This window comes from Centroberyx affinis, unplaced genomic scaffold (assembly GCF_046629955.1).
Source record: "Centroberyx affinis isolate AG114_WGS23_722 - 3 ecotype Tasmania unplaced genomic scaffold, CSIRO-AGI_Caff_v1 ptg001586l_1, whole genome shotgun sequence".
Taxonomy (NCBI): Eukaryota; Metazoa; Chordata; class Actinopteri; order Beryciformes; family Berycidae; genus Centroberyx; species Centroberyx affinis.
In genome coordinates, this window is record NW_027280036.1 from 152716 (window position 1) to 176415 (window position 23700).

The 23700-nt window shown below is 40.3% G+C and overlaps 1 protein-coding gene and 1 long non-coding RNA gene across 3 annotated transcripts; one reads left to right on the forward strand and one right to left on the reverse strand.

Moving 5' to 3' along the window:
- Positions 1–215: 215 nt before the first annotated feature.
- Positions 216–3223, reverse strand: LOC139651065 (uncharacterized). The gene is made up of 4 exons (XR_011695668.1): positions 2995–3223; positions 1959–2184; positions 1470–1558; positions 216–339 (listed from the first exon to the last, which is right to left on the reverse strand). It is a non-coding gene; the product is annotated as an uncharacterized lncRNA (long non-coding RNA).
- A 7025-nt stretch (positions 3224–10248) lies between these two features.
- On the forward strand, positions 10249–21911 carry shox (shox homeobox). 2 transcript variants are annotated; one of them, XM_071527916.1, is made up of 6 exons: positions 10249–10647; positions 12415–12623; positions 16628–16685; positions 16972–17060; positions 19286–19498; positions 19851–21911. In XM_071527916.1, the coding sequence occupies exons 1-6, from the start codon at positions 10401–10403 to the stop codon at positions 19938–19940; spliced, it is 906 nt and encodes a 301-aa protein (XP_071384017.1). In that variant the 5' UTR covers positions 10249–10400; the 3' UTR covers positions 19941–21911. The 2 variants fall into 2 exon arrangements, with proteins under 2 accessions (XP_071384017.1, XP_071384018.1); XM_071527917.1 differs by lacking the exon at positions 19851–21911 and having other exon boundaries at positions 19286–19598.
- Positions 21912–23700: the final 1789 nt, after the last annotated feature.

The window sequence follows — 23700 nt, forward strand, 5'->3', positions numbered from 1 at the left end:
TTTGCCAAGTCAACTAAATCACTTATTTTCTAACAGGACTGAGTGGAATGCATTCATAAACAAGAAATCACTTTAAAAAAAATATATAGTATTTATTTTGACCTCAACAACTCAACACAAATGTTTTGTTTTTTTTCCAAATCAGAGTTCAGGCATTATAAGATTCTTAACAACATGCAGAAAAATGCCAAATCTTAAATTGAGAATCCTCTCCTCCAGGATCACAGCAAAGTTAACGGCGTCCTTGGCGAGCAGGTCTTGTTCACCTCCAGGCTCTTTAGTGATGAAGAGTAGGCCAACGTCCACTCCCTTCACAGCTTCCTCCTCCGAATCAGTAGCCTAAAGATCATTATGTATTAAATTATTGTGTGTGTACCATTTTCCAAACTTCATCATGTAAAGACTCTGGCACAACAAGGACAGCATTATGATATATCCTCAAATTAACACCAAATGACTACTCCGAAGGAGAGCGATATGATACATTTTTATATTAACACAGAGACTAGAGTTAAAACCCTTTAACGAGGAGAGAAAACACATGTTCCTTTTTCATGAGAAAATAAATAGTTGTAAGACACAGAGTCTAGATGTCTTTTTTTATCACTGTCCCTCATTGTATTGTGTAATGGCCGTTACATCCATTGGGTGACAGCGCAAAAAACAAAGTCCACCACAAGACTGTAAAAAAACAAAAGTCGACTGGTGCCGCTCCATGGTCTAAAACATCCCTCATCTTAACATGGAGTGTGAATGAATGAATGACTGACTGAATTTGTAGGTAAATAAAATATTTTCAATTTCTAGACAGTTGATCACATGTACCATCAAGTTATAGGTAAATGTCATGTAGATGTCATGTAAAAACATATTTGCTGTAAAGCTGCCTGATTAGGGTATAAAAGCTAGCGCTGTAACTATATAAACAATGGCTGACTTAGTTACTGTTCTATGTAATGTTAGCAACATTTACTGAGTTAAAAATATTAATTCTGTATAGTCAATGATAAGTTATCCTAATCGCCTGATTAGCCAACAGAGAAAATAGAAACTGGAGAGAGTTTTTGTGGTCCTTGAAACTCAGTTTTAAAGAGTGACTGCACACATGGTCATTTTGGTGCTCTAGTGGTTGATATATTGCCCCACACCAGTCTGTGATGTCAGCGTACCTTTTTTTTTCTAGACAGAAGTATACTGACATCACAGATTGGGGTGGGGCAGATTGTGGAGCAGGGTGAAAATATCAACCAATAGAGTACCAAAATGACCGTGTGTAGTTAATCTCCACAGTGCGTGTGCCGTGGCTGTTCACTGTGTTTTACTCACTACCATTCAGGAACCTGCTGATTTTATTTTCTAGTCATATTATGCTTCAGTAAACCAGAAATATTAACATTTTACCTTTAAGAAAAAATAAATTCCATATGCATTTCTTAGTGTGCTCTTCAAAAGTGTTATGTGTAACGCACCTCTCAGACTTTGTGAAGTTGGAGGGATCCTTTCTCAGGTAGTGAGGCAGTCCAAGCAACACTGCAGCTCTGCTCTTCTGGTTGGAAGTCTATAACACAGAAGAACAGTAAAGGAAGTCACACTGTGTCCCAACTGTGGCAATCAAGACCTGAAGATGGAATGTAAGCATGCTTGTGTAGGTTATTTTTGACAGGATAAGTAACAATAAGGTGAATAACAAAATACACAGGAGAAAAACACCTCAAACAAACTAAAGTCTGTCTGTCACTGCTCTAGCCGCGCTGTAAACACAGCTGGTGGACCTAAGCATCCGCAACCAGAACGTGATTTGAGCACCGATTGAGAACACACACGCAACTGAGCCGGCAGACATTTGTTAGTTTCTGATAATCACAAGGTAACATCGCCCCACGCTTACAAGTGATGTCACAACTTCAATCTCTGTTCAGTGGTGAGAAAGAATTTGATTAAGATCAGACTATCCTTACTTGAACATCAAGGGACTGAAGCAGACTGTGAAGCTTGGTCCTGCTGCTGGCTCACACTCTGTACAACTCCAGCAGTGTTGGAAAATACTTGTCAAGTCCATCTAAGAAAGACTGGTGGAGATCAACAGAAACCAGAACTCTGCAGCAATCTGCAAAGAGAACAAGAAACTTCATCCAACAGGGGACAGGACAGGCTGCTCCAGACCACTCAATATGACCTCCAGCCCTGTAAAGAAAACAAGTCAATGTCAGATTGATATCTCCATATCTTGTGTAATTTCAGTCAAATCCACAATGTCATCCACAGCAAATACAGAATTACTGTTAATAAACTAAATTCAGCCTTTTAACAAATAAACCATCACTGACTAATATCATGCAGGGATAGACAATAAGTGAGAGCATTTTATCTTAATATCAGCATAGATTCATTTAAACATCAATGCACTGACAAAGAGTGAAGCTTTGTAATGCAGCAGTAAACACATTGTTTTATATTATATCCATGTTAAGCTATCTGTTGATAAGCTTGCTAGATAAACAGTGGCTCTGTCCCAAATGGAAGAAAACATATTTTTGGTAGCATTTCTTGGTAGGAAGTGAAACTTTTCACATTTTAGGTTGTCTCAAATGTATAGGATCCATAGAAAGCATCCTTTCAAGGGACCTAATTTTAGCCAATTTTGAGGGAAGCATGCCATGGTTCCTTTAGCAACTCTGATGTCCCATAAAATATTGCGACCCTGGGGGAAGAATTCATATTCTTCACTGTAGTGCAGTCAGTTGTTTCTAGAAAATTAATAAAATCGCAGCAGATGTTTTCCTCGTTGCCCCGGACTGGTTAACGTTCCCCAGCTGGTTACCGGTCGGTAACAAATCGGTAACTTAATCAGTGAGGGGCAAGGAGGAAAATGTTCTGAACACAAATCAATGAGGAAAGAGTTAGCTAGCTAGCTATAAATAATATGAGGATTTGGCAACAATTTTAACATTAGGTAGGATGGCATTGCATGTTGTAACTTACAAAAATATTTACCTGAAATGATTTGCTCTGTCTTGCTGTCCTCTCAAACTGCAATGATCCTTTTTTCTGGATGATGCATGTGGAGCAGGAGGGTATGTCCGTGTGGGCGTGTGTGGGTTGTCCAAGGCAGTTTTGCAGGGGCTACTACTCACACTTAATTGAGTCAACTCAGCAATTTAAGTTACCTGGACAGTTCTGATTTGACTGATGAGTTGACCACATTAAAACTTAAAATTTCAAGTAGGCCCAATGTTTTAGTCATTTTTAGTTGAACTGACTAAGGAAAAAGAATTGAGGTAACTAAAAGCCCAAATTCGTTTTTACAGTGTGGAAGAGAAAGTGTTGTTTCATATCAAGGACATTAACCAATCAGAATGCGTACTCTGTGTGTTTGTCCATGTGCTTGTGTCTACTTGTGTGTTGAGTGTTTATGTGTGTGTATGGGTGATGATGGAGCATGGCTATTCAATTTTATTTTTAGAAAATAGAAAACGAGAGAAAAATCCTGGACAGTGTTCCTTTAAAGTAATAATATGTAACATTTTCATATAAATGAACATTTTTGCTATAACACAATAGTGATTCAACACATACCCACTTCATGTAAGCTTTTCTTTTGCTGTTTCTGAACACTCTGCGTCAGGCAGGTCTTTCCCGGGGAAAATCCTGCACACACAAAGTGACATGTTTTACGATTCTAGCAGCAGCAAGAGTGGTTTCCTTGGAATAAATAGAAGAAGAACTGGGTAGTTAGCATGAGCAGCGATAGCCACCGTGGCTGAACAGACAAAGAAAAGAGCGCCACCTACAGAAACTCAAACTGCATGAACAGGAAATCCAAGGAAAAAGACGTCACAGTACTGGACATACTGTTTGACTGACAGGTGATCCGTGGGAAAACAAAAAAGAAACACCACAGCAATGAGCACTTAGCTGTGGTGGGGAATAACAGAGTGTACAGAGTCTCATCCTAATCTCTGGCATCTGGTCTCCCTTCACCCTTTCAACTTTCCCTCTTCCTCTCCTCTACCTCTCTCTTTTCCTGCACAGACCCCCCCTCTATGTTTTGCTCACCTTTTCTTATCCCTCTCTCTCCCTCCACATCCTCTCCTTTCTCTCTCTCTCTCGCTCTCTCCTTCTGGCCCCCTCTCTGCTATGTCTCTGTCGATCTATCCTTCTGTTAATTAATTCTAATCAAGTCATCTATCAAGGACTCCTCTTTTCTCAACACCACGACATAAATCACTCTCTGTACAAGACGCCGTTCCTCTTTCTCCCTCTCTCTTGCTCCCTCTTCTCTCTCTCTCTCTCTCCACTATGAACAGAAGATACTCTCTGTCTCTCCTCTCTCCAGACTAGGCTTTAATTGCATGATTGAGAAAGTGTAGCACCACTCTATAAAAGCCTGTCTGTGTGTCTGCGTCAAATGGCCGCTCTCCGACTGACACCAGAGGGACCCCTTATAGCCTGCTGTGGTGAGACACACACACACACACGTACACACACACACACACACACATAGAACAAGCGACTTAAAACAGACACTTATTGTAAATGGGCCTCATTGGTCTCTGAAGACGTTGTTAACATGTCTGTGGGATGGTTCCCCTGCCAAGAGGGAACTTGATCCATCCCCGCATTTACCAAATTAATTTCTATTACAAGCTGTGACGGACTAACACTGTCCAAATTAGGAATCATTTGGCCCCACAATACAGCCAGCGCAATAATAATTTCACTAATAAATGGACAATATTGAAGGATACTAATTGAAATCAGCATCAAACTAACTGATATGCCAGATAGGCCATTGTTTTGTTCAAATATCTTCCACTCTTGGATGCACAATGAGAATTACACCATTGCTCAAATAGCAGGCTTCGCCTTTTGTCTCGGGTCACAACACCATGTCCCTCTAAAGATGATGATGTAAACCTGATGTAATGAAATGTACAGGAGACGTCCAGACACATCTAAACAATGTATAAATAATAAATCTTGTTAGCCTTTACTCACAGGTTTAGATGTTCTCTGTGCACCAAATGATCAATGTCCTCTTATTATCCACATGTAGTCTCCCCAGTCCCATTTCCAATTCTCCCCTCCTCTCCCCAGGTCTTTCATGTTGCCCTCTGGGAGCCAAACAAAACATGGATTTCTACTGCAAATAAGGAGCATAAAGTACCATGTGATCAGTCATGAATTATTTGAACAATATTGATTTGTATAAATTGTTGCATTTCCCCTGAGTATGTGACCATAATGATGATAGCATCAGCATAGGGACTTGATGATAAAATACTCTTGCATTTTTGTAAAAAATCAAAGGGAAATGATTTCAAAAGGATGCAAGTAATTAATGAGTAGGTGTAACCTGGAAGAACAGACTGAAGCTTGGTAGAGAGAGAGAGAAAAAGAGAGAGAGACAGAGAGAGAGAGGAAAAGAGAGAGAGAGTGACAGAGAGAGAGGGAGAGAGAAAGAGAGAGAGAGAGAGAGAATGGTGGGGGAGTGTTTGATTTTGAAGCATTGTCAGTGGATTACTGTGTTTTCCCTGCAAATCTGCACTGCATTTAAGGGTATAATGTCAATTTCATGCCTTTTTTCCATTGGAGGCCCCGGTGCCCTGTGGGTAGATAGCAGTTAGAGAATACACAGGGAAAAATAACAATCCAAAAAGGAGACCCAACATATTCCCAAAACATCCCAGCCTAGTGTGAGCTAATGTTCAGCAGATTGTGGCATTTTCATGTTGAATTCTTTTGCCCTAAAAGCCTGATTTAGATGGCAGACGAGGCTTTTGAACACAGAACAGCCTGTATTCTCCATGGACCGGGACTGCAGCACTGGAAGAGGACCTAAATGAAGGCACCAGACAATGTAGCAACCATGAAATCCTTGCACCCCGCAGACAAGCTAGAGGACTCTGATAAACAAACACTTAATCACTGTCATTAACATGACTGGAGGTTAAATCACACTTCCTGGTAGGAAAAGATCCGATTTTCAACCGAGGGATGAATCAAATCTTCTGTTCCTGTATTGGGCCACATTTATACAGCACTATCACAGTGCTGAATCAGATTCAAGTATACCACTTTATTGCATTTTCGCTGGTCCCCCGTCCCTATAGTACAAGATGATGATATTTGGAGATGAGCGAGGCTCTAAAAGAATCTTTATGGTCATGGAAATTATATTAGAAGCTGGAGCAGCAGTAGTTGCTTTTTAAGTTGTATTTTTTTAAAACTCACTCCCCTCTCTTGGGGCCAAGTATAACATTTAGAGAATCAGATCTGTCATATATTATGATTTGACTGAATCATGGTGCAGAGAGATGAAGATGGGTGTATGCAAAAGGCACAAATCTCACACGCGCACACACACACACACACACACACACACACACACATACAGCTAATTCATTATATCCTAAACCAAGCCATTTTTTTTTTTTTTACAAAAACGTATGATGCAGTGATTTGCAAAAGAATTCTTAGCCTTATTTAACCCCCACAATTTGAGTAACTAATCATTACGATTTAGTTAATGACTACCCCCTTCGACAAAAAAAAAAAAAAAAAAAAATCTTGGCAAACTTCCAGAAGCTCAGATCTGCATTTAGGCTCATCCATCCCTTCACACATGAGGGATTAGTCTGGCAGAGGGAACAGGTTCAAACACTGTTGTGGCATTTGTTGGAGTGAGGCCTTGGATCGGACGCTCTCTGCTCTCCCTTCCCCTCCTTGCTGGCCTGGATACTGGCAGGACCCTGCTACAGAACCAGGGGGATTCAAGCCTTCAGACTGGCTACAGAGCTCGACCAGCCCTGAACAGCTCTCCAGCTCTCCAGCTCTCCAGCTCTCCAGCTCTCCTGAATCCTCATACTTAGCACGCTATTTGGAAGTGCAAGTCTGATGTATGATCAGTGGGGGCAACATTGTCCTAATTCACTCAACACCTTCCTTTGCTATCTCTCTCTCTCTCTCTCTCTCTCTCTCTCTCTCTATCTTCCTCTTCCTCCTTCTCTCCCCCCCCCCTCTCTGTCTCTGTCGGTCTCTCTGCTCTCTTCCAGGCAGCGCAGACTCATTTAAGGCTGCTGATGTCTTGATATTGTTCCAAAGCCCATCACAAGCAGGTAGAGAAGGAATTCTTCAGCACATAATTAGCACTAAATGGAGGATCAGGACATGATTAGGTTTATGGGCAGTAAACGACTGCGCTTGTCATCTCCCCCAACTCATTAGTGAATGTGTTTTAGCTGTGCCTAATTACCTGTAAAGTAACAGTTTTCTACCTGCAGCCATGTGAAATTCTACTTAGCACATATGTTCAGTAGATTGAATTAAGTGAAAAAATGTAGAACTCAGCTGCTTTATTTTTCCTCTGCAGATAATATTGCCTTGATTGTTCAAATAATTAAGTGTATCACTTAAGTGCCATGGGGGACTATGAGCATATACTATTAACACTATGCTATATAAATGCATAGGGCTCTGCTGTATAGTTATGGTAGAGAGAGACTGCATTGATCAAAGCTGCTGTTCAGCAGCAACTAATACAGAAAGACATTTAGAGCAAGTTATGTTCATAGAGATGAAGAAATTACAGAAATATTAGTTTTCTCTCCTAATCCCTGCAGAAAATTCATTAACTGTTTTACATCTACTAAATGATACTATATTATATGGTAAATAGGGAATTACCAAAAAGGAATTGTATTATGTTATAGTATTGTGGTATTATTATTACTATCAATATCAATAATAATAATAATAGTAATGATTAAATGTATAATAATAATAACAACAATAATAATTATAATAATATTATTATAATAATACCATTTTAGTTCATCATTTGCCATTTTAACTTTGATTTTATGATTATTATTATTATTATTGTTTTTTATTTTACCTTAAACAGGGACATTTATAACAGGTCAAACCTTTCTGTGAGAGTTTATTGTATACTGGTCCTGGACTGGTCTTATGGTCTGCCACACTGGTTAGAATAATAATAATAATGATGATAAATAAATATCTAAATAATAAAATTAAATACCAGGCCTTTCCTAGCGAGCACATGTGCAGCGAGGGAGGGCGGGGTGTTGAAATCGTTGGCAATGAACGGCAAGTGAAAATATGATTGAGGCCCCTTTAAGAATGTTTGGCCACTAAACTATAGCGACACCAGCGTTGGTGCGTAAAGAGCATCCCTCCTGGATTTATTCTGGTATCCTCCAGGCTGCTGCTGATTGGACACCGCATGTGGTGCCTCGTGTCAATGAGATTACGCGCAGTCATTTTCAAACGTTTAGAATCAAAGGTTATGCTTTGAAATCTACAATTAAAATTTCCCCAATGTATAATAAACAAAAAAATGCAAGGTTAACTGGATGGTGCATGATGCTATACATTGCCTCATTTTAATAAGGCGCTCGTCATTCATTTCTAAAATGTAGTACCCAGGCCTTCTATGTCTATTTTTCTTATTTTGGTGAAACATTTCGCAACACTTTAGCCTAATACATGTAATCTGGTGTTGGAAAGTTAATTCCAAATGCAAAACAGCAGCAGTTTATTTATTCAAACTTGACAATAAATATAATTTGAGGCACAATAGACATTTGATTCATTTCCCCCATTGGGTGACAGAATCTGTTTATTGTTCTCTGACAGATTGGGCAACGCTACACACTTGTGCTATTTGTGATCAAATACGCTCATGTATCAAATATTGGTGTATTCTAAAATGTGCGTTAAAATGACCATACGATAAATAAAGACAGCAGATCTCTTGTTCAGAGGCCAGCCTAAAATGGGACATGCAGAGGCCGTGCGTAAAAGTTGGATACATTATTTTATTATATTTTTAGGAAGCCCTAAGTGGATTATTTCGTTGCTGGCCACACACACGCGCCTTTTGTAAACGCCAGTTTATTGTAGAATGATACTTATTATCGAGGCACACGACCGGGAGCGCAGATTTGCGTCTTAAAGAGGATTTAGGTCCATTAACAACAAAAGGCGCAGTTCATGGCACAAGGGAGAGACCTCAACTTGTGCGTCAGCCGCAGTGATGTGAAGCGGGGTTACTGATAAATGGAGAGACATCAAACCGAGTCATTAGAGAGCTGAGATATGAGGCTTTCACAGTGGCGGGCCGCTCAGGCCGGCAGACCCAGGGGATAACACTCCTCTCCCGGCCTTTTGTGTTTGTGTGCTGGACTGATGCACGACTTAGATAACGTTAAGCCATTATGGGCTCACTTATTCCCATGAAAATCCTGTAAATAGAGGGAACATTTTTTCACTGGTGATATCTATTGATTTGCAGCCTATATTTGTAACCGGAACCCACATATGATTTCTGGTAAATATCCCAAAGGGACTCGAATTTTAAAAGAGAGCAATATTAATTACAATATGAGGCCACGATTATTTATTTGTTGGATGTAAGTGGTTTGGCTACCTTCCCTCGTGTTTCCAAGTTTGCGTCTTGATTCATTTGAAATATACATGAAGAGGTCTTGTAGCAGGAATTCGTTGCTCTGCTGAAAATAAACCGCTTTCAAACCCCAAGAAATTAGACATTCGCCTCCACTGAAATTAACGTTCACACAACGTGTTGGGCCAAAAGGTTACAGCCTAATTAAAATTTACTAACTCACATCAAATAAAAGTTAGGCCTGTTCTGATGCTTCAAAATAGTTATGTTGGAACGAGTCAATGTATTTGCAATAAATACCACTTTTTAACACTTGACTTTTAATGCTCATACTTTCTGATTCCTGCGTTTTGGTAAAATTACGGCTTAGAAGTAAATTTATTAGTCCAATTAGTTGAAGGTAACCTGGTCGAGGTCTTTCGTACATCGATTAGCTTTCAATTATATTTGTCAACTCAACAAACATCAAAAAGAATGGGACAATGCCAGAAACTCTGCATTGGTATCGCATAATCGCGTTAATTAAATTTTCGCCGAATTAATTAGGCTACATATAACAGCATACTGCTTTCTCGCACGGGCAAGGCACCGTAGGCATTTTAATGACCCCGTAATTCAATTAACCGCCTCCATCACAGCTCCATCATTGATTTCTGGGAAAAAAAAAAAAAAAGCTGCTGAAAGTTGAATTCTGCAAACTCGAGCTGGCCTGTAATTGCTCAAGACACAGAGATGGGGGGGTGGGGGGGCTGGGCTGAGGTGGCCGTGTATAAATAGTGTGCTCTCAAATACACAGTCACAACAGCAGGAGTGATCTCACCTCTTCTCCACCCCTTCTATCTATCGCTGCCATCTCCAAAAAAGAGCGCACCGAGAGCAGACTTGTAGAGACGGTAAGGTACTGATCATTCACGGTGGATTTCCCCGTTCAGGACCACTACTGACCGCCCGACCGACCGACCGATCGACCATGGAAGAACTTACGGCATTCGTGTCGAAATCTTTCGATCAGAAAACCAAGGAGAGCAGCAAAGAGAGTATCACGTACAGGGAAGTTTTGGAGAGCGGCTTGGCCCGGGCGAGGGAGCTGGGCAGCCCGGAGACAAACCTGCAGGACATAACGGACAGCAACCACTGTCCGGTGCATCTGTTCAAGGAGCACGTAGAGCTGGAAAAGGAGAAACTGAAGGAGTTTAATGTTTCGAGGGCTGCAGAGGGTAAGGGTTTATCTTTTTTCATAAAATGCCCCGTTTTGTGTCGGGAAAATGTCTCAAGTGCAGCTGTCTTGTATCGGGAGCGACGTTTTTACAAATCCGTGTGCAGGAAGAGTTGAATTGCATAACGGCACCCGTTTTCACTTCATCTAGGTTCCATAACACACCGCATTTCCATCTGTTATTGCAATGATTATTTTATTTAGCAGGAGGTGGGCCCACAGCCTGGCCATCGTCTGAACTATTTGCTGATTGTTTTGAGACAGTCAGTCCATTCTCTAACGAAAAATCACTATAGTATTTCCTATAATATTCCTATAATAGTGCCTTTAAGCGTGTCTATGATACTCAATAGTGAGTTTATAGTGATCTCATCGTACTTAATGCTCTATTTTTATCTCGCGTGTTATTACTATAATATTCCTATAATATTCTTAAGGGACCCAATAGTAAGTTTATAGAGACCTTATTGTACTTCATTGTATTTTCCGCCCCTCTTATGGTATTTTATATATTCTGTGTGGTATTTCCTCACCCACACTATCTTATAGGCTATTTTAAAGTTTTTCTGTGATACTATTGTAATGTAGTGTCATAAAATGTATTGTAGTATTGCTATAATTATTTTTCGTAAATGATACAGCCCTTATCTTCTCATTACAGCTGTTAAATCGCTGTAACCTGACAAATGACACTGAAAACATTTCAAAACGCTTGTCCTGTACTAAACACTGTTGCCAAAGTACAGTGAAAAGCAGGGCAGGCCTACTTTCAGTTCTACCACTCTCAACAGTCAGCTTACTATAGGATACAGTGAGCAGATTTTTACAATAGGCGTGTGTGTCAGATATGACATGGCCATCATTAATGTTAATCTCAATGTATTTATTATAAAAAAGTCAGCATTATGCTGCGTTATTCTGCATTATACTTTTCCCTAATAACACTTGTCACGGATAGCCTGATAGGATAGGACACCCAGCCTTTTGATCTGGAGAACTACGTTGATATAAAACGGGATTCAATAGTGAAAAATTATGATTTTCATGTCAGTAAACTACAAACAGTAATTGCGACGAAATAGGCCAGTAAACATAACATTTGTCAAGACTGTTACTAATAATAACAATGATAATATGGCTACACAATACTACTGACTTCCCTTGCAGCGTATTCATTTGTGTGAAATAGCCTACAGACTTTTCTCAACTTTTAATGAAAAAAAATGTTGTCAGGATTGCTGGCTGGGGAAAATGTTAAGGCTTGTCACTTTTTATATGCAGCCTGAAGTACTAAAGGTTTTACAAAGGCGGTTAATTAGGCCTAAATCTTCTCGATTTAGCCTCGGCTTAATTCTCTGCTCTTTAAATCGCTTATTAGGCTTACACGCACAATGTATTGAATGATTTCCTTTCTTTATGGGACTGACATGAGTGCAGTGACTTATGGATGTTAGAAATTCAGCCACAGGCCTCTCTCTAAAGAAATAGGCTGTGTAATAATATGTATATTGCTGCCATATAACCAGGCCTTAGGCTCATGTCAAGGCCCAGGGTAGGCTGTAGTAGTCCAGTGCAATGTGTGTGTGTGTGTGTGTGGGAGGGAGAGAGAAACACACAGAGAAAAAGAGAGAGTGTGCATGTGTGTGTGTGTGTGTGTGTGTGTGTGTGTGTGTGTGTATGCGTGTATGCGACTGCTTCAGGAGTGTACATAGGCCTAAATGCCTGTAAGTAAACTTTTTCCTTTTTTAAAACGTGGGCCATTTAACAGGGATATACGAGTGCAAGGAGAAAAAGGAGGACGTGAAGTCGGAAGACGAGGATGCACAGAGCAAACTGAAGCAGCGGAGGAGCCGCACTAACTTCACCTTGGAGCAGCTGAACGAGCTCGAGCGGCTGTTCGACGAGACGCACTACCCCGACGCCTTCATGCGCGAGGAGCTGAGCCAGCGGCTGGGCTTGTCGGAGGCCAGAGTGCAGGTAAGGAGAATAAATTCACTCCGCGTTACCTGTCACGGTACGGGAGTTAAAACGGTGCTGCTGTGTGCGCAACCCATCACAATAGTAAGGGAGCTGTTAATATTCCTATAGGGACTGGTAGTGTGTCTGTGGGTCTCAGTAGTGAGTTTATAGTGACCTTATCGTACTGTATGGCATTTTTATAATCTCCTATGGTATTAGTAGCGATAATATTCCTATAGGGACTTATAGTTTTGCTGTGATATCTGTATAGTATCCTTCTAAAATGTATTGTAGGATTGGGTGAAATGTCCAGTGACACTGACCTGCTTTGTGGTTTTATGGAAGTTGAGTTAGGTTAAGATCCAGTCAGTGCTTGATATATTTTAGGGTCACACATTGCCTTGGTGAAAAACAAAAATCAAAGGAACACAACATTAGAAACCCAGCCTTATTATTGACGCTATAATGCGCCATATGAAGGAGACAAAAATCTCCCAAACTTCATAGACCTAGCTGAAAATCCCAAAGCAATTAACACGTACAATATTTTGGGGAAATATTTAATTTCATTTTACACCAATGCTGGATTTTTTTTTCTTGTATTTTTTTCTTCGTCTTGTATTTTTACCCACGCAATAGGCCTAGGGGCTGTCATTATATTGATTTAAATGCCATGGTTTGCCCACCATGCTCTCAAAATACTACAACTAATGTTTTCGAGCTTAAATTGTTCATATTATGTTATTGCGTGAGCCACTCTTAATGACGTGTTTATGGGCTGCCATAAAGTGCATGTAAAGCTTGTTTTCGTGATGCAGTGACGAAAACAAATAGGCCTAATGCAATATGCAGAAGTGAAAAAGTGTCAGAGCCTAGTCTACAGGCCAGATGACCTTACAACCCAGTGGGTTTAAAGGTGCGACGGTCAGCAGTGTTATCGAAGCATGAAAATTATAGATTGAACAACAATAGCCTTTCTAATGAAAAAAACACTAGGCCTATAATATTCCTATAATATTCCTATTGGGACTTGTAGTTTGTCTGTGGTAGTCAATAGTGAGTTTATAGCGACCTCATATTAATTTATGGTTTTAATCCCCTGTGGTATCATTATAATATTCCTGTAGGGACTTAGTTTTGCTGTGATATTTGTATGGTATTCTTCTAAAAATTTAACGTGGGATTACTGTAGCCTAGTTCTTATTCATAAGGGCTATACGGATTTGTAGGCCCACAGTTTAAAAATAATATCACCTAGTTTGCTGAATAATATGTAACTCATTATGTCAAATAGTATAATCATACTTACATAGCCTACATAAAATATATTAAAATAATTCGATAAGGTGAAAACTAAAAAATAATTAAACTGTCTACAATCCAATAGACGTTGATCCACTATTATTAAACAAGTGAGCAGTGTGTCACCTGGGCTGAAAGCCTGTGCTGAAGTTCCAGTTGGAAAAGTGTTAAGAGGCCTTTACCCTTACGATTAGAAGAGCTGGCTATGTGTCTTAGAAAAAAAAAAAAAAAAAAAAAATCCCAACACATGATTAAAATTAATGAAGAGCTTGAATGGCTGCTTCAGGGGACGCGCTCTTATGTCAACTCGTATCCCTCCTCATTTTCTTTGTAATATCTGCCATTGGGTTGATGTACTGTCCCCATAAAAACACATTAGAAATAACTCAATTCTGTCGCAACTCTGCTGCTGTTCAGCTATCTAATCGGATGAATAAGACACATCATAAAGGTTTATAAGCCCACCGACTACCATTTTGAGCAGAACATTGCCGAGTAGACTGACAATACGCATAATGCAGGGTGATATTAGAATTAAGACTAATAAAAGGTATAACACAATAAATAAAACAATTTCTATAATATTGGGTACTATCACAATCAGGACTAATAGAGTATAATCTATGTATAACACTGATATAGAGTAACATGTTGGGACGTTTAATCAGGTTGTGCAATACAATGTAATGTAAAGAAAGACACTTTCTCTGATCAAAAGGGCTGTCAATCCACAGGCCTGGAAACCCTTGATGGGATCTTCTCGTCAAAGAAAGCATTTGAAAAAGCCTTTTTCTTTTCTCGCTACTTTCGGAAGACCAGGCACATGTTTTCGATCTTAACACCAGATCTATTGAAAGTGAATTGCAAGGCTGATGGAGGGTCTGAACCTGCGCTCCGAGCAGCTGTCAATGAATCTAATTGAAAGTTATGAGAGCTTGGTGAGGAGCAGGCAGTAATTCAATTAGGACTAATATCTTTCGGTTTCTGGCGGGGTGCTAAATTAAATGTCATTATTCACTGTCTCTAATAAAAAATCAAAAAGGAAATGAGATTAGGGTATTTGTGAAGCGCATCATTGAGTGGCCCTTAATGAAGAAATAACTGTCTGAACCAGTGTAGTTCACTTTGCTTAACATACTGGCACGTAATTGGAATTGATCCCGGGCCGTCTAATATTAGCCTTGATTTATCTGAAGGTTTACTGTGTGTCGATGCAAAAACACCTGGGATTTTCATAAACACCTTTTCTACCATTATTTATTGCTGTAAAGCGGATAACTAACCGCAGCCTATAGATGACTGCTAATTAATAAAGGCCTATTGTGGGCCTTAATTTATTATAATTATTATTATTATTATTATTATTATTATTATTAATAATAATAATAATAATAATAATAATAATAATAAAAAAAGAAAAATAGGTTTGGTCTACAATAAATTGTGAAGAAAAAAGAAAAGAAAAAAAGGTGCTGAAAACTATCACGAGGTCATACACCCTAACGAAAAAACACTGTAACAATCCTATAATTCCTATAGGGATTTATAGTTTGTCTATGGTAATCAGTAGTGAGATTATAGTGACCTTATAGTAATTTATGTTTTTTCATCCTCTGAGGTATCACTATAATATTCATGTAACATTCCTATGCTATGATATTAGTATCCTTCTGAAAGTGATATCAGATGACCATACTACTTGTTCATTTGGTCACTTTGGCTCTTGCGCGTGCTGGTCTTTGTCAATAATGTACAGTCTACTTTATCGACTAGGGTGTTATTGCAGTCCCATCGACACAATGTTGAACGACGGTCTCGCAGCTTAAAATGGCTCCTCGGCACCTTGAGTCATCAGTCTGCGCCCTTCGTGGTCCGACTAGTCGCTAATTTCGCAACTGTAAATGATAATCATTCAGGGGTCGGAGGGGAGAGGAGATAATGTTATTCACCAAGGCAAATTAGGTTGATGATGATTAACAATAGGCCGTAGCCTGCAGCCTCGGCTTCAAAGCCAGTCAGCAAATTGGAAGGTGGTTAACGGAGTTTTTTTTTTTTGTTTTTTTCTTTCCCACCCAAACGAAATATCACTGCAGTAGTCCTATAATGTTCCTATAGGGACTTATATGTGTCTGTGGCACTCAATGGTGCGTTTGTAGTGAATTTATCGTACTTGATGGTATTTTTTTATCTACTATAACACTGCCCATAATAATAATTCGTACAATATTCTATAAGGACTTCTTGTGTGCCTGTGATACTCAATTGTGAGTTTATAGCGACCATATTACCGTATTATGGTGTTTTTTTTCCCCTTATCTCATTATGATATTAGCCTAGATTTTCTGTGGTATAATTTTTTGACCTACAGCTGCATATTTTAAAATTTGTACGTCTTATTTGCATGCTATCCCTCTAATCTTTTTTCTAATATGATTTCTATACTGAATTTTAGTAAAATGAAAAGAATCTTTACGGCTAAAAGATAATTTAAGATTTATTCAGATGTAGGCCTAGTTTTGTAGGCTACAGGCTATGTACTGATGGGTCTTTTTATAGATTACAAATGAGTAGCCTGTTTATAAATTCTAATATTAATAACAAAATTATGTGACAATGAATATGATATCAATGATGGATATAAGTGATCGTTTTTTAGCTGAAATTTTTGATTTATTATTTAGTAGATGACTAATAGTTTACATCTACAATTTCAATTACAGGTTTGGTTTCAAAACAGAAGAGCAAAATGTCGAAAACAAGAAAACCAGATGCACAAAGGTAAATGTGACTTCCACTAACCTTTTGAATGACCTTATTTGTAATTGTTTTTCTTTGTTTTTCTTCTTCTTCTTTTTTTTTTTTTTTTTTTTTTTTTGCTTTGGCTTTTACATTTTCATAGCATTTGGTCTTGAATTTGGATTTCACGAATGTATGTTGTTTGTAAAACCCAACATTCCTCTTCACTATTTTTAACTGCATGTGGAAATTTGTGACCTGCTGCCTCCTGATCTCACATAACAACAACTGTCTGGCTGTCTGACAGACATCTCTCCCTTCTCTCCAGGTGTTATTCTGGGCACTGCTAGTCACCTTGACGCGTGCAGAGTAGCACCCTATGTCAATATGGGTGCCCTCCGGATGCCCTTCCAACAGGTAGGCCACGTCCTTATGTCCATATAAGTGGGGGTTGACAAGGCTTGAAATTTAGACATATCTAATCAGTGAGCAGGTTTGAGAGCGGCTGATTAGAGTTGAGGCTGAATTAAGTGTATCAAAGATCAATATGTAGGCTAGGTTGCATAATTTCACAGCAAAAGATGATTATTCAGCATCTTGTAGTGCAGGGGTGAACACTGAGAAATCCATAACAGCGGGTGGAATGAGTGAACAGTTTGGTGAACAGTTTGGAGCCACATGATGTGACTCTGTGTGTGTGTGTAGCTGGTTGTATGGGTGCGTTGGTGGAGGCACATTAGGCCTTCTAAATGTATAAATTCACATTAACCTATAGGCCTCGTGCAGCTATCATATGCGGTAGGATGAGAGACTCTGTGTGTGTGTGTGCGTGTATGTGTATGGAGGGGTTAGGGTGGGGGGTTGGGGTGGCTCAACCTCAGCGCACCTTTCACCTCCTGGCTGTGTGGAGCGGGTCAGGCAGGCGCGGCGTGAAGGGAGAGGAGAGGTGGACAGACATTTGATCTGCTGCTATCTGCTGTTGCGTCCCGGCCGCTGCGTTGTCTGCTTCACCCTTGTGAAAAGCGGCGGCCTAATTAAGCCAACAGTGCGGCAGGCGCGAGCACATAAAAGAGATGATGAAAGCGGGGAATGGAGTGGGCTCTGATGGATATTGCCGTTGAGCTGCGTTGGCAGGGGTGGAGGCATGAGGCCTGCATACTGAGAGAGGTTCACTATACAAGGTTGAGGCAGGCACTGGGCAGGGCACACACACACACACACACGCACACACACACGACATAGATATTACAATGCAACGCATGCACAAAAACAAGTAAATGGGCCAACCTGGTGGCTTGGTTAAGTGCATGCCATGTGACCGCAACATCCTGGACTTGAATCTGGCTCAAGACCTTTGTGGCATGTCATCCCCCCTCTCTCTCCCCCATCTTTCCTGCCTCTCTTCAATGTCAACTGTCAAATAAAGCAAGATACAAGCAACACACACACACTACACACACACACACACACACTACACACACATGTCAAATGTCCACCACCTGTTGTGTTAGGGACTGATCCGCTTCTGTCTTGTCCAGTAGAGAGAACAGCAACAGAGAGAATTAGTTCACAAATCAAGTTTCAAGAGGGAGTCGTTTGGTTTTCCATCAGTTCTTTGCATTTTAGTGAAACATTATGAAAGGGAAATTGGGGGAATATTCAGTCACAGTTGCAGCTTGTAATCTGTTGTTTGGTAAATGAAATGTGTGGAGAGGCCTCTTGTATGCAGCAGGTTTTGTTTGGGACTAATGTCATTGCAATGCTGAGCAGGTATGAATAGAACACTTAATGAAATATTCTCGCAAAAGGCATATAATGTGGTTCAGATTAATTTTCCCTTTCACTTTAACAACTTAAATTTGACTAATTTTCAGTGTTTTAGGCCATTTTGAAAGGGAGCAAAGTGAAAAATTAGCTGAAAGGTTTAGTCAAGGTAAAACTTTGACTATACGTTGCATGAAATGAAGTTCTATTTTGGTTGGATAAGAAAGCGTGAAGCACTCTAGTTTTCCTACTTCTTCCTGTGGTGTTTGAAACACATGAGAAATGGCAAGAGGCAGCTCAGTTCTCTCTCTGAAGTATGAGGATGCCTAATTTTCACCTACTTCTTATAAAATAATTGCCAAGAATGTGAAAACTGATATTCTATGCTCCTTATGACTTCTTTTTTCCCTTTGCTCAGGAATATGTCTGGATAAATATTTATAAATCCAAATATGTGAATATCTTTTTAGTGCAAAATTGTTTATTTATGCAATTGAATATATAATCAGGATAACAAGACGGTGCATATTTCCAAGGGTATAACGGAGTCCTCAGTCTGAATTAAACAAATCTGTTCGGGGTCCTAGAAAGACTTTGATTCTAGACTATTAAATTGGATGTGGTGTCTGAGCGCAATGTATGATTCATTAACTTTTAGAATAGCTGACATGAAAAAAGGGCTAAAGCTCAGAGTGTAGCCCTTAACTATTTTCTTAGAAAACACACTGTAAGCAACAGCTTTGAGGGGGTAAAACTTGAGGGGGAATTTAATAGTGTCAGACTGTGAAACCTAAATCCTCAACCCTCCTCACACACACGCACATGGCCTGAGGGGCTGGGACCGACTAACCCGGGCTTTGTGTTTGGCTGTCCTGCAGGTCCAAGCCCAGCTCCAGTTGGAGGGGGTCACCCACTCCCACCCCCACCTGCACCCTCACCTGGCCGCTCACGCTCCCTACCTGATGTTCCCGCCCCCTCCCTTTGGACTACCGATCGCGTCGCTGGCCGACTCGGCCTCGGCGGCGGCGGCAGTGGCGGCAGCTGCCAAAAGCAACAGCAAGAACTCGAGCATCGCCGACCTGCGACTCAAGGCAAGAAAACACACCGAGGCTCTGGGACTCTGACCCCACCGGGCTGCCCCTCCGCTCGCCTGATGCCCATAATCGCCTCTCACACAAGACTGAGCCTGTGAAAGGGCCATGACACTCACAGCTAAAACTAAACTAAACAAAAACACTGAGTGAGAATGAAAGAGAGAAACGCAGACAGAGCGGGGGGAGAGAGAGTGTGTGTGAGAGAGAAAGGGGGAGAACAGTGGAGGAAGAAAAAAAAAAGAAAGGAGGGAGCGAGAAAATTGTCACAAAACCAGCTGCCAAAACAAACCACTTGTAGAGAACGGTAATTAAATACCAATGAAATCACCTTTTACTTTTCGCCCAACAGGCAGGACTTCTGCGGGGCCAGTGGCTCAGTCCACTCCAGGCACAGATCACAACCCCAGGACCGTACAAACACATGTGGATGTCTGTCTGAGGGCCGGGCCGGCCGCTCAGACGAGAAGACGTTATAACAAAGCAAACGGGCAGGCAGCAGGCAGCAGCAGGGCCAAAACTAGAGCCTCACTGACGCCGATGGCCGCCGTGTTGACAGTGCAGAGGGTTGAGCATGGGGGGAACGAACAGACCCACACACCACCGAGGCATTGGAACGGCTCTCACCTTTACACCCCCCAACCCACCCCCCCCCTCCCCACCCCTCACAAAAAAAAACATAAACAAAAAAAAAAACGAATGAAAAAGAAAACATAAAATGGCCATATTCGTCTCCAACCACTGTGTTCCCTGCTGCTGCCAAGTGCATGAGTCCTAATGGAGGATAACAGACCTTTCTGGGGCTGGCCTCCATCCATACCTGACATAACGTTCAACAACAACTGTTTTTAACACTGCCATTCAACACGCCCACTACCCCAACCGCCCCCCCCCACACCCATAAAGTGAAAGGTCACCGGTCTCCATTCGGGTTTGATATCCCTATGCTATGGACTTGTGCTATAACAAAAAGCAACAAATCCTTTCTTCTTGGCTGAGGAGGGGAGAGACTTGTTACTCTGTGTGTTGCTGGGCATGTGTAAGCGAGACTTTGTTTTGCATTTCTCCTCACATTGTGCTCTCTCTTTCTTTATTCCTTTCTGTTTATTGTGCTGTATCCTGGGTAAAGAAGTGAAGATAGCCTTTGCACTTCAGGTCTTGTATGTGGGTGTTTACAAATGGCACTACAAGCAGATACTACTTTACTAATTGAGGGGGGATTTGATATCATCATGCTATCAGCAAAAGGACATTATCTTGGATAAAGGGTATAACTGCGTTTTTTTGTAATTCTGAAAATATGAAGAAAGCATCAGTTAAACTGAAATGCAATGGTGTGCAGTTTAAGTGCAATACTGTAAATAGGAAAAAAGTAAAAACAACTAGCAGTTAATCCTCAATGATAAAGAGACCCAATGATTTTCAGTCATTTTTCAAGCACTGATATCGTTGGAGTGTTGAATTTCTTTGCCAAACAAACCCGTTTTTCTAAGGCAGTGTATATTATGTTAAGTTTAAGAAAACTCATTCACAACCACGTGCCATATCCCACATAAACTCCTATGTATTCAAACAGTTTTGTATACATTAGGTACAGTTATTACTTGCTGAGGAAGACATGAGTGCATTTTTTGATGCTGCAGAAATGAACTGCTTAGGATCTGAAAAAAAATCTCTTCACTGCTCTACACATTAGAGAAGAACATGAAAATCCATTTACGATTTTGGCAAATGTTCATAACAAAAATCCACAAATTGGTATTGTAATCCAAACGAAGCAGTTGTTTTTCAGTATGATTAGCTTAATTCTGCATGTTACATGTGACATTTCATCGTTCATTTCCAAATAATTCAAACAGTATTTACAAATTGTTCCAGACAAATTAAGATAATTTGAGATGTTTTGAAATTCAAACATTATTTTGGGAACCTTTAAACACTGCTGTCGGAACTCCCTGAAATATGTAGATCCTAGAAAGGTCTACCGCTAACAGTTTCCAACCTTTTCTCTGTTAAAAAACCTCCATCTAGAATTGTTTATCTATGTCTCCATTTTAAATTAAACATATGGGTGTTTTATTTATTATTTTGTCTGAAAGTTTATGAAAGATGAAATAGTTGAACTACAAGTGTACATTTTTACATGGCTTTGCATTTATTTTTGTATGTTTTTTTAAGTGTTAAATTTGAATTAGGAGGTGTGGCTGTAGTGCATTGTTTGCCTAAAATGTAGCGTGTCCGAGTTTACAAACATTTCAGGGATGGTTGAATTTAACAATACTCCATGGAATTTGTTGTACCCATTGCAATTATTATCATTTCATATGCAAGCATGCCTAAACATGAATCATCATCGTACAGTTTATGTTTTCCCCTTTTGATTCACAAAATATGAATGTACATCTTGTACAAGTAAACTATCAATAAAGTTATAAATATTTGTACTCGAGTTTTAAAATACTTTTAGAACTTGTGTGCCGCACAACAGACTTTGTGTTATTATGGATGAAGCTATGCAAGGCTGCTGTGGAAACATATACTTGTCTTCTTCGTAATTCAGTATACACAAGAACACAAACAAGATTATAATCTTTGTAAATGACTTGGAAAGATAGCACTAAACACATTTTCAAGACAATAACGGTATTCCAGCGCTAGATCCCCTGCCCTCCTGTGCTGGTATATACTGTATGACCTGATGCAGATTCATGCTCTCTCTGTGTATCACACCATGTTGTGGCTGATGCTCAGCAGCTGTCTCACGGTGAACCTGTGGATCAATATCAATATCAGTCTAGGGCTGACATTCACGCAGACTCCATGTCAGCTAGCCCAGCTCATCACATCCAATCTGAGCCGCACACCAACAGAGAAAATTGAGCTGCTATAAAATCCAGATGCAGCGGCTCGGCACTATCCCCGAATCTGGAGCCCTACATTCTATATCTCTCTGTCTGCGTTAGTCAAAATGACAGAGATAGTATTGGTATGGAAAGTGGGACTGTAGCGTGGTCAAATAGAAGCAAGATGGCTGTAACCGGAGTGGGAAGCTTAAGGATTGAAGGAAAATGGTAGGCAAGCAAGAGATTTGAGGGATATATAGGACATCTAATCCTCTTTGAGCTCACTGCTTTCTTTCCAAAGAGCAATTTTTCTCCCTGTTTCAATGGCAATGATTAACTTTGAACAGATGATATGAGAAGGTCAATAGTTGGCGCATTTTCATGCGTGTACATCTGCATCTGAAATTATTGCCCCCCCTCACACACCCACACCCACACCACAAAACACACTTACACACTCCCTCCACTTGTTTTACCCGCACATACTAAATTTTGCACATTTATAATGGTAGGCCTCTTTTTCAAGTGTATTAGCTTCCTCTGGGAGCTTAAATCCAGATGTGTGTACACAAAGTAATTACAGCATGTGGTATAGTGCCCTATTGTCTGAACCCCATGCAGGAATTAGCCCAAATGGCGTCCTGTTGAGCGCTGTACCCCCTAGAAGGTCGCTGCACGTTTAATTTGTACCTCTTTGCTCATACATCAAGATTGAGTGATATAGTCGCAGACTGATGGCTCCGTATTTACCCAGTGACCCCTCTGGCTGGGGCCCGCTGGGCCAGGTCTGGAAATAACAGCATCCTTTTATGTGTACTAATAATTAGCTAGGCACACACAGCCATCCATCAATCTCCAATGAGCCATGGCTGCTTTGTCAACATGTTCAAGCACATAAAGCTATTTATGTTGGCCACGAGTAACAAATACACAATAACATAATAATAGTGGACTGGAGTGTGTGTGTGTGTGTATGTGTGTGGGGGGGTAGTAGTGGGGTGACATGGCTATAATTAAACCACGGCTGTGCAAAGTATTAAGATTACATCTGGGTCTGAATGTATTTATTGTTGATGAGCTTTTGCATCCCCTTGTGTGTGAATGTGTTGTTTTCAGAAGAGAATGAGGACACAATCCTTGTTGTCCCTGTTTATAGTTTCTTTCCTCTGGTGACCTGTGCTAGGATTCCCCAGAACATTCTCCTGCAGTAATTCCACATAAAACACTGTGATTTCATATGTACCACACGGTGGGACGGACTAAAACAAGCACATTTAATGAAGAGTTCAGTTAACAGTTGATTTGCTAGGGGTCTCCATCAGATTTTTCCTTATTGTGATCAACGTAGAGATCAACCGT